The sequence below is a fragment of the Elephantulus edwardii genome, unplaced genomic scaffold (genome assembly GCF_000299155.1).
Source record: "Elephantulus edwardii isolate Elephantulus edwardi_28Jun2011 unplaced genomic scaffold, EleEdw1.0 scaffold00058, whole genome shotgun sequence".
Lineage (NCBI taxonomy): Eukaryota > Metazoa > Chordata > Mammalia > Macroscelidea > Macroscelididae > Elephantulus > Elephantulus edwardii.
Window position 1 is genome coordinate 9743485 of NW_006399808.1, and position 15148 is coordinate 9758632.

At 38.7% G+C, this 15148-nt stretch overlaps 1 protein-coding gene across 1 annotated transcript in view; it reads left to right on the forward strand.

Moving 5' to 3' along the window:
• The window catches only part of ANXA7 (annexin A7), a 28147-nt gene extending 13443 nt beyond the window's left edge, over positions 1-14704 (forward strand). The window contains exons 4-11 of the mRNA XM_006887541.1: positions 1051-1153; positions 1914-2008; positions 6853-6966; positions 7201-7371; positions 12596-12766; positions 12847-12922; positions 13856-13968; positions 14582-14704. Coding sequence (XP_006887603.1) covers positions 1051-1153; positions 1914-2008; positions 6853-6966; positions 7201-7371; positions 12596-12766; positions 12847-12922; positions 13856-13968; positions 14582-14704 — 966 coding nt within the window. The remainder of the gene's footprint in view (positions 1-1050; positions 1154-1913; positions 2009-6852; positions 6967-7200; positions 7372-12595; positions 12767-12846; positions 12923-13855; positions 13969-14581) is intronic.
• Positions 14705-15148: the final 444 nt, after the last annotated feature.

The following is a 15148-nucleotide window of genomic DNA, read 5'->3' on the forward strand; positions in this document are numbered from 1 at the left end:
ATGCATAACAAGTGATTGCGAAGACCATGGCCTGTATCAGACGCACCTTAGTCTCCAGAGAGACACCATTGCTCTTCAGTACTTTGGAGAGGTCCCTATAGATTTATATATATTTTATATAGAGTCCCTGTTTTGCGGTTTTGTCTTATTATAAAATAGATGAAGAATTTGTACCTCTTAGCACCTTCATTACTTTATTTTGTACTTATTTATAAAATATTTCAGTTTGTGTCTAATAATCAGGGCCCATATAGGAAATGAAGTGCTATTACCAAAATTATATTGATTGTCCAAAACATCATTGAACAACACTGTTCTGTATCATTGTGCCATTATTTTATTCCATCTTTAAATCAGACATTGCTGCTCGTCTCCTACTATCAAAGGATCAATCTCCTTTCCCCCTCTTCTACTAAAATGGAAACCAAGGCATTAGAAAATTCCTATTTTAATTTCATAAGTTTGACCGTCTTGTGTCTTGAAAGTTTGGTATCTTGCTGTCTGTGTATTGGCAGGAGGGAAATCTATCCTGAGGGATGATAGGTCTCTCCTGACTGTTCAGAGCAGGTGCTAATTTGAGTCAATGACAACTTGAAGGACATAGATAATGAAATGCTTGAGAACAGTGGTGGCTCAGGGGTAGTTCAGTCTCTTCTATTTGGGGTACCTGAGTTGGATACACAGTTAGTACACCTTCTGTGTATCCACTGCTCTTCTGTCAGTGGAGGTTTGTATGTTGCTAGGGCACTAAATAGATTTCAGCAGAGCTTCCAGACTAAGAAAGATTAGGAGTAAAGGCCAGGTGATCTACAAAGAAAACATAACCTTTGAAACCCTGTGGATCTCAGTGGTCAAATCCTACTGTACATGGGGTCAGTCTGTAAGAGTTGAGGTTTGTCTTATGGCTGCTAACCTCAGAAAAATGTTCCTATCTTTGCCCTAAAATCCAAACACTTGACTTCCTTGCCTAAGAATAATGTCTTGGGAAGTCTTAAATTGCCTCCTTGTCAACAGAAAAATCTGATTTTCATTTTATGCTTGTGTGCTTAGCCAGCAGCAATGACTCAGGGCACTCAAGGGACAATCCGACCTGCTTCCAACTTTGATGCCATGAGAGATGCAGAAATTCTCCGAAAAGCGATGAAGGGTTTTGGTAAGAAAACAGATTCCCATGTACACCCATGTTTATTGTGGCTTTGTTCACAAAAGCAAGGAGTTAGAAACAACCTATGTGCCCATTAGCAAGTGAGTGGCTAGAGAAGCTGTGGTATATTCACACAATGGAATACTACGCTCCATTGAAAAACAAGAAACTCAAAATGGGTGACTCTGGAGGACATTATGCTGAGTGAAGTATCTCAGTCACAAAAGGGCAAATACTGCATGGTGCCACTGTTGTAAAGGGGGGAGACTGAGAAAGATGGGTTCAATAACGTATACTGCATTTAAACAGATGAGGGAGAAAACTGTTTAAAAGGGATATGTGATTAGTTATTTTTGTCATGACAGGAGTCCAGAGCGAAGGCTGCATAGTGGAGTGGACCTGGGGGGAGGGATTGTAAAACAGTGAAAGAATATTTCTTCTACTTTTCCAAGAGGATAGTGTACTGGAGGGGAGGGTTGGGAGGAGAGAAAAGTGCAACAATGAATGGAAATCCAAAGTCTCTGCAAATTTTCATTGAAATGAATAATAAATTAAAAAAAAATATTAAAAAAAAGAAAACCGATTCCCCACCCCCGCTGCCCCTATGAAGTATAAACTAACTGATTCTAATGTAGAGATAATCTTCTATCATTAACCTAATTTTTGTGTCAGTCTATATGTAAAAACCTCAATTTGTTATGGGACGTAGTGCCTTATAAGCGTTCTGAGAGCATCCTGAAGTCACCTTCATTCTTCCTGACCCCTCCAGGGACAGATGAGCAGGCAATCGTGGATGTTGTGGCCAACCGCTCCAATGATCAGAGGCAAAAAATTAAAGCTGCTTTTAAGACCATGTATGGCAAGGTAGGTGTCGTGTGTGTTTTTTTCTTTTCTTGAATGAGCACAGTCATTTACAGTAGTTTGTAAACTCCACATTAATGTCAAATTGTACATCTCTGTACCTGTGATATAAAGCAAAGATAACTAGCCATCACCTCCTCTGGAGATTTTTAATCTCAAAATCATACTTTTTATACTATGTCTTATTCGTGATAGGTAGGTACTAAAAAAGTGGACTGTGATGGTCATCACGATCAAGAGCTTGGTATTCATTGGTCTCATCTTCTCCTTACAGTGAGATTAAAGGCTGTTATGATAGAGCCTCTGGTCTTTCCAGTCCTTAGCATCATCTTCTACTTAACTCCTTTCCTCTGCGCATGCTGTGTATTACAGTTACATGGGAACTTTTTTTATTTTTCTCTCAGTCTGCAAGGTGTTTTATTGGGCAGACTGGGGTTGGGGAGAGAAGCTGTGCCTAGAAGGTGGTTCTGGGCCTCCTGGTGGTGAACCATGGCTTGTGCTGGCAACACTGAATCCGGTGGAGCAGTAGTCACAGAACTGCTTGACTGCGGCTGGCGATGCTTGTTGTCTGTGCTCTCCACCTTCATGATCTGGATGGAGTAGGCATGGGCACAATGCCAAGCGCCAATGTCATGGTAGCACTAGGTGACGGTGCTTGTGGTGGTCAGGGTTTGGAAATCCCAGTACATGTCGTGGGTCTCACTGCAGGAGTCAAAGTGCAGTCAGATGCCAAATTCTTCATGTTCAACAGAGACTTTGTGAATACTTGCCCACAGTACACAATCTCTCCAGAAGGCTTCTTCATCTTCAGCTGAGCGAAAGTACCAGAAGCAGGTCTTGGTGACGACTTGGTTGGGGACAAAGATGCGCATGCAGTCAAGTGTTGGTGTGTGACATGTGGGCAGGCAGTGGCCCACCACCTTGTGCACACGAACTGTCCCTGAGGCCTTCATGAAGATCCCTTATATGGAACTTTTTACAGTTCCTTATGTAAACAATAATCTTTCTTACTTCCGTGGTAGTCTTATAGCTTTCCCTCTTTAACTACTTGGCAATTTCCCTCAAGACTTAGATATCAGCTACTTTCTAATGTTTCTTTACTGCTTTAGACGGAATTTAATGGTGGAATTCTTCCACTGATCACATCACCCTTTGTAAAACCTCTAGTATCCCTAATTTCATTGCTTTCCCCAAACTATAAGCTCTCTTAGGGGAAACCATGTCATATTTGTAGCACCAGGAACAAATGAGCAGTAAATAATTCCAGCTAGATTCTATAACTATGAAATACTATTCTCAAATATAATAGGAAAAGCTGGGCAACATTTGCTTTCCATTTAGATGTTATGTGCCATTGAGTAACTTGCGACTTATAGCTATGCTGTGTACAACAGCCCCAAAACTTGCTCTGTCCTGTGCCAGTCATTCTGTCTCTGACACAACCACCCCAATTACCCCAGTCACTAAATCAGTCCATCTCATAGAGGGTCTTTCCCTCCTGCACTGTCCCTCCACCCTCCCAAGCATGATGTCCTTCTCCATGGACCGGTCTGTCCTTACAACATGTCCAAAGTATGTCAGATGAAGCCTCAGAATCCTTGCCTCCAAGGAGCATCCCGGTTTAACCCTCTCCAGGATGAATCTGTTTGTTTTCTTAGCAGTCCATGGTACACTCAGTACTCTTCTCCAGCACCACAGCTCAAAAGCATCCACTCTCTTTCTGTCCTCCCTAGTCATTGTCCAACTCTCTTAAGTATAACAAGTGATTGCAAAGACAATGGCCTATATCAGACACACCTTAGTCTCCAGAGTGACACCATTGCTCTTCAGTACTTTGGAGAGGTCCCTAACAGCAGACTTTCCCATTGCAATATGTCTTTTAATTTCCTGACTGCTGGTGCCAAGAGTGTTGACTGTGGAGCCAAGTAGACTAAAGCTGTGAAGAGTCTCAATCTCTTCACCATCCATCCTGATGCTGCCAGTTGGTCCAGTGGTGATAATCGTTGTCTTCTTTATATTGAGTCTCAATCCATATTGAAGGCTGCAGTCCTTGACCCTCTGCAGCAATCACATCAGCAGAGAACTGCCAGAAGTCCAGGCTGGGTTTAGAAGGGGTCATGGTACTAGGAATATTGTAGTTAATGTTAGATGGATCTTAGCAGAAAGCAGGGAATACCATAGGAATGTCTATCTGTGTTTCATTGATTAAGAAAAGGCATTTGACTGTGTGGATCATAACAAACTGTGGCAGACTGAGAAGAATGGGAATCCCAGAACACTTGATTGTGCTAATGAGAAACCTATTCTTGGACCAAGAGGCAGTAATCAGAACAGAGCAGGGTAACACTGTATGGTTCAAAATTGGGAAGGGTGTATGCCAGAGGTCTGTCCTATCTCCATACCTTTTCAGCCTGTATGCAGAACACATTATCCGGGAGGCTGGGCTTTATAAGGAGAAGTATGGCATCATGATTGGTGGAAGATCTATCAACAATCTGTGTTATGCAGATGATACAACAATCCATTTAGATAAGGATTCTGAACATTTCCAGATGTCTTCTCAGAATTGGGAGAAGGGACCCACTTTGCCTGCTCTTTTTGCTTTTGTGGCCCTCCCTAGCCAGATCTACTTCTTTAGTCTTAGGATTGACCATGTGACACCCACTTTAGACTCACTTCTCTCACAAAAGTATCTTTCATGTTGTGAATTTCCTTCATTCACATCTAGTCTATGTATGAATTTCCTCAAATGTTACCTTAGATTAAAAACTAAATTCACAACCTACTTCCCTTATTCCCAGCCAGGCTTCTCTAGATTTCTCTATTAATAAAATTCTGTTGTTAGCCTGCTGTGGAGCCTCTTGGGTACCACTTTTGTATTGGTTACTCGGTCAATATTTATCCATTGTTTGTTGGATATCTGGTACTTCCATATCCTAGTGACCGCTTCTTCACAGTTTGTTGATCTAATCTGTAAAATGATATTTTTAAATTGCCTTTTATCTGTTTCCCTGTTTCATTTCTTTTGTGTAAGTCTAGGCTATTATTACTTCTGCCTTAAGGGTCTGATAACCTGAAAGTTTTCATTTATAGCCTCCACATTAATGAAATTTTTTTGCATGAAAATTTTCATTCTCCCAGGAAATATTTTTTTAAAAATTCTTAACTCTTTAGCTTTACATCTAAGGAAATAACCCAACATAGAGTTAAAACTGGCTATTAAAACACTTCCTGTAATAAAATTTGTTCTCTTATTCCATTTGACAGTCTTTGGAAGTTCTTGGCTCTATACTAGTGTTTCTCAACCCTCAGTGAACATCCAGGTTTCTTACGGAATTTAAAACCATGCACACAGACTCTTTAAACATGGATATTTCTTAAATGCTTTCAGATTATTTTAATTCAGAATTTGAGACAGGGAACCCCATTCTCAGTTTCTTTTTGTTTTTCCTTCATGTCTAAAATACCTTTCGTCTTCATTCTTTCCCTTATTCCCCTTTTCTTTTCCTCTTTACTTGATGATTTTTATGTATTCATAAAGACTTAAAACACTCTGATGGTGCAGTGGGTCAAGTGTTAGACTGCTAATTAAAAGGTTTGTGGTTCAAATCTCCCAGCCACGCTGGAGAAAGATGAGGCAGCCTGCTTCTATAAAGAGTTACAGCATTGACAACACAAGCGGGCAGTTTTATGCTGTCTTCTAGGTTTGCTCTGAGTTGGAATTAGCTTCATGACGGTGGAATTTCAAGACCAGATAAGGCGTCCGTGTGATGTGGTGGCGGCTAACCAGAAATCACTGGTTTAAACCCACCAACTGTTCCTTGAAAGAAAGATGTAGCAGTCTACTTCAGTAAAGATTTATATCCTTGGAAATCATACAGAGTAATTCTGCTTAGTCCTACAGGATTACTATGACATGTAAAATTGACGTGTAAGCAGTGGTTTGGTTTGACTTTGAGTTTAAGATTTGAGGTGAAAGCTTTATGTGAGATCTTTTAAAAAAAATCATTGCTGTCAAATTGGAGCTGTCTCATAGGTGGCTCTCCACTGGGTTTTCAGGAGTTTGTAAATTACATGGAAGGAGATTGCCCATGTCTTCCAAGGAACGGCTGGTAGAAATGAACCATCAGACATTGCCTTTCAGTTAGCAGCCTACTGACCAGAACACCAGGGTTTTCTTGAGTTCTTTAGCCTGCCCTAAGCTTTTTTTTCTGTTTCAGTGTTCTTATTTATTTCTCATCTATGTATGTGGTGTTGTACATGATATTTTATATAATGTGAATAAAAGATATTTATCTTTTCAATTGGAACAATGCTTGTTTATTTCTCCTCATACAACTGCAAAATTGTACTAAATATTTTACCTGTTTATCATTTTGTTACTTTTAATTCTTTTGTTTCATGTGCATCTTTATACATGAGAGAGTGATAACACTGTTAAGAATTGTTTTGGTGAGCTCTGGTGGACTAGTGGCAAGAAGGTGTACTGCAATCCCAGAGGTGCACGGTTCAAATCCACCAGATGCTCTGCTGGAGAAGGAGGAACAGTCGCCTCCTGTACCATTCAGATCTGATTTGACGGTACACACACACACACACACACAAAATAATAAAATTAAAAAAAAAAGAATTAAGTGTTTTCTTGATAGAGTGAATAAAATACATTTCCTTATTTACAAAAAACTCTATACATGCATGTGTGTATATGTGTACACTTATGTTTAATTTCAATGTAGATACAGGTATTCCTAAGATAATTTTATTTTTCTATAAAATATTTAAACAAGACATTTTTAAAGCAAAAATTGATATGGAATTATACTTAGATTTTGTTTGTAATTTAACAGGATTTGATCAAAGATCTCAAATCAGAGTTAAGTGGAAATATGGAAGAACTCATCCTTGCCATGTTCATGCCATCCACATATTATGATGCTTGGAGTTTACGGAATGCAATGAAGGTACTGTATGCCATTTCCTTTGACGAATTTATTATTTTATATGTAAATGCCACAAATTATGGCCGTCCTGAATTTATTTTGATAATTAATTCAGCGTGTTCCTTTATCTCATCTGAATATGTAGAACTTTTTTATTCTTATAGCCAATGAGAACTTTATGAAACTCTAAGATTTCATTATTTTCAGTGGTTTTATTTTTCTTCTGTATAATTTGTTTACTTTAATTCCATATAGGGAGCAGGAACTCAGGAACGAGTATTGATTGAGATTCTGTGTACAAGAACGAATCAGGAAATCCGAGAAATTGTCAGATGTTATGAATCAGAATTTGGACGAGACCTTGAAAAAGACATTAGATCAGATACATCAGGGCATTTTGAACGTTTACTTGTATCCATGTGCCAGGTGAGTGTAGCATTAATATTTACATACTGACAGGGAACGTTCTTTGCTCCTATTGCCAGTGAGCATTCTTTATTTCTTTTTACAGTTAGCTCCCTTAGAAACTTATCATCTGTAAGACCGACAACATAGAATCCAATGTAAAGATTTCTTTGTGGTTACTCTTAAGTTTATTTTTGCAAATCTGGCTTTTTGTAAGGAATCACATTATCCTCTAACCATTAGTTTGAGCTCTCTGGCTAAATGGAAATGAATTTGTTTTAAATTTTAGTGACGGTTTACACAGAGATTGGTTTTAGTCATTCATTCATTTATGCATACTTCTTCCCTCCCGTTTCTCCAAATTTGTATTTTTAAGCATTTTATGAAACTTAATATTGCCAGGTAAGTATGACTCTCAACTGAGGGTCTCCTGGACTGCAGTGGAAATGCTATTAGAAATAAGAACTGTGTAAGTTGAACCACAATTGCAGAAGATTTCAGAGTTTACAATAATATTATGGTTAGTACCTTCCTTATTTTGGGATTGCAGTGCAGCTTCTTGCCACTAGGCCACAAGAGACTTTATTTTGATCTCCAAATGTTCTGGAGATGTGGTAGAAAGTACTCCAAATAGAGTATTTGGAATGTTAGTAGGTATTTGGAATGATAGTATAAAAGTGTATAAAATGAAATAATATATTTGAAAGAATTTGCAGAAGATTAGAATGCTGATTCAGTGTTCGGTGTTACTAGCTATCTTGTTCGTGTACAAGATTGGGTGGTTCTGAGCAATCTAATGGCAGAACGGCTCTTTTTTTTTTCTTTTAAGTAGATATCACAAAGGTTTTTCACTTAAACTTTTAGTATTTGTGTGTGTGTGTGTGTGTGTGTGTGCGCACGCCATCAAATCAGATCTGACTGGTACAGGGCAGAATGGTTCTTAAGAGTAAAGGAGTGCCTGAAACTATTGCACTGAGATATCTTTAAACCTTAAGCCAAGGGAAGCTCTGGTGGCCTAGTGGCAAGAAGCTGCATTGCAATCCCAGAGGTGAACGGTTGGAATCCACCAGATGTTCTGCTGGGGAAGGAGGGACAATCTCCTCCTGTACCAGTCAGATATGATTTAACAGTACACACACACACAAATAATAAAATAAAACAAAAAAAACCCTTAAGCAAAAAATATTCCCTTAAGTCTTCTTTAAGAAAATAAATGTGTGTGCTTATATCCATACTATATGTATGAGTATTTAAATTTTTATTGTGATTTGGGTACTAGTTACAGAACAGATTGATAATCCCCTCATCCATTCATATGTTTTGTTTTATAACTTGGATTACAATCCTCACATTGGACTCTCACTTGTCCCACTCTCTCTGGTTTTGTTTCCAGTCATCCTTCAGTACTAACCCTTTCTCCTTTTTTACTTTTATCCCTGAAAATATGCTTCCCATGTAATCTTGTGTGACTTATTGCTGTAAGGACTCGATATTCACATTATATATCTGCCCTTTGGATACAAGTTGTGCCCTATGTTCAGTTTCAGGGCCATAGCCTCAAGGGTCCCAACAGTCTCTATTAGACCCACAAGCTAGGACGCTTTTATGATTTTGAGTTTTGTTCCACATTATGTCTGGCTAATGTTCTGGACCCTCTACTGTGGGCCTTTTTAGAGTGGTCTGCAGGGTTGTCAGGTTCTACCCAATTCTGCTTGTCTCAGATTTACACCAGCAACTTGAAGATTTGATAAAAACATTAAGGAGCAGTACTTTTATGTCAGTGGGGAAACAACTCAGAAAAGGAGAGCAAGACTGAATAGTAGCACAGCTCAACTACTATCACTGAGTTTTGCATGTAGACACTGTTTAATTGGTATATTTTTTTGCTGTGTATATTCCCAACAACAAAAAAAATAAATTCTTTTAAATAGTGATGAGAGGTAATTGTAGAAAGGATAGTATGGGGAAATGTGTGAATGTGGAAATGAAAAATTAAGCATATGAACTGAAGGAAATGAGATTTACCTATGAAAGAGTAGATTAATCTATTCAGGAGTAGATTAAGATAAAAAAGGAGAAATAAGTAAAGGAACAGAGGTTGATACTCAAAGATGATTGTTAAGACTTTCTATAGGGTTGCTATGAGTCAACAACACTTAACAACAACATCAACATAGAGAGAGCTCTGTGGGATAGAAAGTTATACTACCAAGTCAGAGGTGGGTGATTTTAATCTGTGGCCCTTGGGCCTGGTTTTAATCTGTCCATTTGCTGTACAGAGGTAACTCATGGTTGCTGTGATGCTAAACACTGACACTAATGCATCAAATGTGATAATGGTTACCCATGGGGAACAGTGTTTAGTGGGGCTCCCCAATTAAAACAAGCTTGGAAGCAGGAGTGGCATCTACTTCCAAAATAGCTAGCCTCTGGAAACTCTATGAACTTTGAGAAATGATGAAAATTGTACAATTGTTCAGGCCTTTCATTTATAACGTTGCTATGAGTCATTTATAACTCGACGGCACTTAACAACAACAACATAGGGTGCTAAGGTTTTTTTATGAAGGATTCAAAGCCTGGCTAATTTAAAAATAAAAGGAACCACTTTACGATGAGACCAGAGCAGTGAGTGTTTTCAGAATGTGAATCTAAAGGCAATAATATGAAGGGTTTTTTTTAAGAACCTTTTCTGTGTTGTTCTTTTTTTTTTTTTTAATTTGTCTGCATGTGTACTGTCAAATCAGATCTGACTGGTACAGGAGGAGATTGCCCCTCCTTCTCCAGCCGAGCATATGGTGGAAATGTGTACTCTGGGATTGCAGTGCATTCTGTGTTGTTCTGATCTCTACTTAGAGTTTGTGCTAAGTGTGCTCTCCTTCAGCACTTCTCTACTTGGACAAAGTACTGAGACTCTAGGGGGTAGCCTTTTCCTTTTTTAAGCTTGTATTTAAATTTTTGGGAGAATTCAACAGGCGTAGTCTACCTCCCTGCCTTCTTCCTTTAATCCCAGAGAAGATTTTTATTTACCAATTGACAAGTCTCCGGCATTATTTTTTTTTCCACTTCTATATTAGGATTACACTTAAGCAGAGAAAAGGAAGTTCTTTGAAGTTTCCATTTATGTCATTCCCTCAGACTTAAATACCTTGATTAAGAAATCTTGTGTTTCTAACACCTTGCATAGTGCCTAGCATAAAGAATGTTCTCAATACCCTTTAGTTGCATGTAGGAATACAAAGTGGAAATTAGCGTAATGCATATTGCCATTAAGTTTCCACTAAGGCAAATTCTGTGGGGCATTGGTGATTTAATGGTTATAATTCTCCCCATGGGAATCTAGTTTAATTCCCACACAAACAGCAAACTTTATGTGAAACCACATGTGTTTCTATGATGTTAAATAAGTTTTAGCAATTTCTAGACTGAAATGGATTAGGAAGAAATACCTAGTTACTTCTGAAAATTAGAACCGTCTAATTCTGTTGTGTATGGATTGCCATGCGTCACTGACCAACTTGATAGGAATTAACAAGGATAGTTATAAGCCCTTCATTTTAGTAGTAGTTTATATCCCCTATAATGCAGTAACATTAGATCTTATCTCACTTTAGGAAAAGGAAAGAGAATCGATACTAGCCCGGAGCTGTTTCCTGTGAAGTGGACATACCTCTATTGCCCAACCTTTTATGAATTCTGACATCATTTGTCCTCCCTATGATGCGTTTGCTAATTGTTTGTACTGGGCACACAGAACTAATGTACCATATTCATAGTTATGGGGTTTATGAAGAAAGTCTCAAGCTCATTTCTTTTAAGTTGAAACTAACCTCCAGTGGGGTTTCAGAGACTGTAAATTGCTTGGGAAGAGACTGCCCAGCTTTCTCCCACAGAGCAGCTAGTGGATTCCAATAGCCAACCTTTGGGTTGGAGGCGCAACTCCGTATGCACTAGGTCATCATGTTACGTATCAAATTGGAAGTAACAGTATACAAGGACACAGTTCATCATAAGTCAGGACAGCTTCCAGCAGACATGGTTTTCAGTTTCTTCTTGGCCTCTGTTGCTGGTTCCCATTCCGGCAAATGGACCTTATTGCATCAGCAAGTCTCCAGTCTGAAGAAGCTTTGCTTTTCCACCCTGGATCAGTGAACCCATTTCAGCTTCCTCATTTTGTGAGCCAGGAAGCTTGCTGCAACCATCTCATGTCAGTCTCTTGGGTTTTACCATTTGTCCCATCTTGCATTGTTTTGTGTTGTCTCCAATCTAGGAGGTTCTGAGTGCAGAACTTCAAGTCTAAAGCAAATGCTCCACTCCTGGCCTCTTGATAGTAGTAAGGTGTCCCCCTCATTCTTTGTGGGATTAGCCCACTGATACGCCTACTTCTTCCACTAAAACCATAAATTGACCCATCTTCTAATTTTGCATTGTTATGTGCCATTGAGTCACTTGTGACTCACAGTGACCCTAACACCTGTTCTATCCTGTGCCAGCCTCACTGTCTCTGACACACCTACTCCCATTACCCCAATCACTGAATCGATTCATCTCATCGAGGGTCTTCCTCTCTTGTGCTGTCCCTCAACCCTCCCAAGCATGATGCCCCTCTCTAAGGACTGGTCCCTCCTTGCAGCATGCTCAAAGTATGTCAGATGAAGCTTCAGAATCCTTGACTCCAAGGAGCATTCTGGCTTCATCCTCTCCAGGATAAACCTGTTTGTTCTCCTAGTAGTCCAGGGAATATTCAACACTCTTCTCCAGCACCACAGCTCAAAGGCATCAATTCTTTTTCTGTCATCCCTAGTCACTGTCCAACTCGCGCACCTTAGTCTCCAGCCTGACGTCATTGCTCTTCAGTCCCTCACAGCTGACTTTCCCAGTGCAATTCATCTCTTGATTTCCTGGCTGCTGGTACCAAGAGCGTTGACTGTGCAGTCAAGCAAACTAAAACTGTTAACTATCTCAATCTCTTTACCATCCATACTGATGCTGCCAATTGGTCCAATGGTGAGAATCTTTGTCTTCTGATGTTGAGCTTCAATCAGTATTGAAGGCTGCAGTCCTTGACCTTCTGCAGCAAAAGCAAAAGATAAACTTGACAAAACCTTATGAATTTAACCTTTAAGAAATTTGCTCTAGAAGTGATTCTTTTGGTTATTGCAGTCTTGAAATAAAAACCACACCCTATACAAAAGAACACAACTTATATTACTTTCTTCTAGTTCTTAACATTTTTCTTTTGCAGGGAAATCGTGATGAGAACCTGAATGTAAACCATCAGATGGCTCAGGAAGATGCTCAGCGCCTCTATCAAGCTGGTGAGGGGAGACTAGGAACAGATGAATCTTGTTTTAACATGATTCTTGCCACAAGAAGCTTTCCTCAGCTGAGAGCTACAATGGAGGCTTATTCCAGGGTATGAGCTTTGCTTTTGAAGATTTGGCTCCTGCTTTAAAATGTAAAAAATATGTTAATACCACAATTTTCTTATTACAGATGGCTAATCGTGATTTGCTAAGCAGTGTTAGCCGTGAGTTCTCCGGAAACGTTGAAAGTGGTTTGAAGGCTATCTGTAAGATCCTTTTCTGTTTTGCTTTAAAATGAGTGGGTTTTTGAACATTGTTCTCTTTTACTGACTGTAACCCCTTTGGGATGAAGCTGAGCAAATTGTTTTTAGAAATATTTCCCTTCCTGTGAATAGCTGGCAGTATGGTCAGAAAGGGCTATTTGGCAGTGATTCTGTATGCTTATCTTTTAAGAAAGAAATGGCTTTAAAATCCCCACGGAACAACAAACTCCACCATACTTTGAGCCCAAAAGACATCTGCCAATTACTTAGCCCAGTAAGACTTGTTTTCCTTTTGAAATAACAAAACCAATTTCTGCTGCCTTGCTGATGCAAACATCTAATGGAATGGAACTTCTCTGAGTAATTACTGAACTAAGGAGAGCGGTATTAGCAATGGATAACAAAATATTATCATAGTAATCATAACTAGTGTAATAATGTAAAATTAGCATATCTTTACCGTTTGAAGGAAGAAAAAGTGTTTGAACAATTTTCCTATATAAGAAAGTGTCAAGAGTCTGAGCATCATCTGTGCATTTTGTTCTAAGTTAGAATGTCTTTCATACCTTCTCTTACCAGAATATATGGTACTTCTGCACTTCCAGAATTCAGATTTTTCAATATTCTTTTACAATATGCTATTAAATGTGACACAGTTGCTACAGAATTTCTCTTTTATGGGGAAAATGTAAAGAAGAGAAAATGGACTTTATTGGCCAGAGGGAATCTTCCACAGTTAAGGATAGCTTGCGTGATGCAGATAGAAAAATAGGTGCTTAGAAAAATCATAGGAGAGACCATCTCCAATTTACCTCAAATTTAGACATGATTACACAGCAATAACCAGAGTGGGCCAGAAGTAATAAATTAATCTGGAAGTTAGACCTGTTTGTCAAGTCAGGCCTGGGATGATTGTCTCTGAACCTGCTCTTGCAGTGCAGTGTGCCCTGAACCGCTCTGCCTTCTTTGCTGAGAGGCTCTACTATTCTATGAAAGGTGCTGGGACAGATGACTCTACTTTGGTCAGAATTGTGGTCACTCGAAGTGAGGTGAGTATTTCGCTTTGTCTGGCCTTACTGGTTTATCTGTGTCTTACTTAAAAGTTCCCGAGTTGGTTGTCAATCCCTGAGGAATGCTGGTGGAAAGCACTTTCTCTGTCCTGGAGGAGAGACTGTTTATAAAGTATGGTATTCATTTTCTCCCTGTTGAACTTGAAGCTTCCATCACTAAAGAGACCATTATGCCTCAGTGAAGGAAATAGCAAGAGATTTTCTTACTTGAGAAAGTCTGTGGATACTGTGGGTTTATGAGAAAGTGGAAGATAATTATCTTTGGATTTTTCACGTCCCTTGTGTAAAAAGTTGTATGAAAGACCCAAGCATAGTAATGTGGCTATTATGTCAACCTGAAAAAGGTCATATGTTTTATAAATGTCTAATATTTTTAAAATAATAAACTAGTACCATTTCTATTCAGTATTTTTATAGCATAGTAAGTAAATCAGACCTTCTTTGGGTGAGCACTGATAAAATGCTTCCTATACAGATTTTTCCCTACTTGGATTACAGCTAGAATATTTTTGTTACTAAAGGATAATCATAATAAATACTAGTTTTGTGGCAGCTTTGTTTTCTGAGATCAGAAATTTTATTTTTTATGCAGATTGACCTTGTACAAATAAAACAGATGTTCACTCAGATGTATCAGAAGACCCTGAGCACAATGATTGCAAGTGACACGAGTGGAGACTACCGAAAGCTGCTGCTGGCCATTGTGGGCCAGTAGGAGGGAAGTTTTTATTAATGAATTTTCTACCCAAAGCTTACTCTTCAAAGCACTGACTGTCCTGCATGTAGCCATCTCCATGATTACCTAACCAAAAGAGCTTTTTACTAAGGACTGTGTCAAGGTAATGTGCTTGGTTTGCACATGTTGTTATTGCCTTAATTCTGATGTTACTTTGTCTTTTCCATACAATCAGTGTAAAACCATATCACAATGTAATAATATAATATTTGTAAAGCATAATTCTTACTGCTCTTGTTCTAATCAGTATATAAAATTGAATAAAAATCACAGTAACCTAATTCTGTGTGGTATTGAATTGGACAACAAAGAAGGTTTACCTGTCATAATCTTACTAGGTTCTTTGGATCTATGGTTGGAAGTACATCAAAACTATTACTTTTCTTAAAATGCAATGCTTTGGATATAAAAGAGTAATTGATA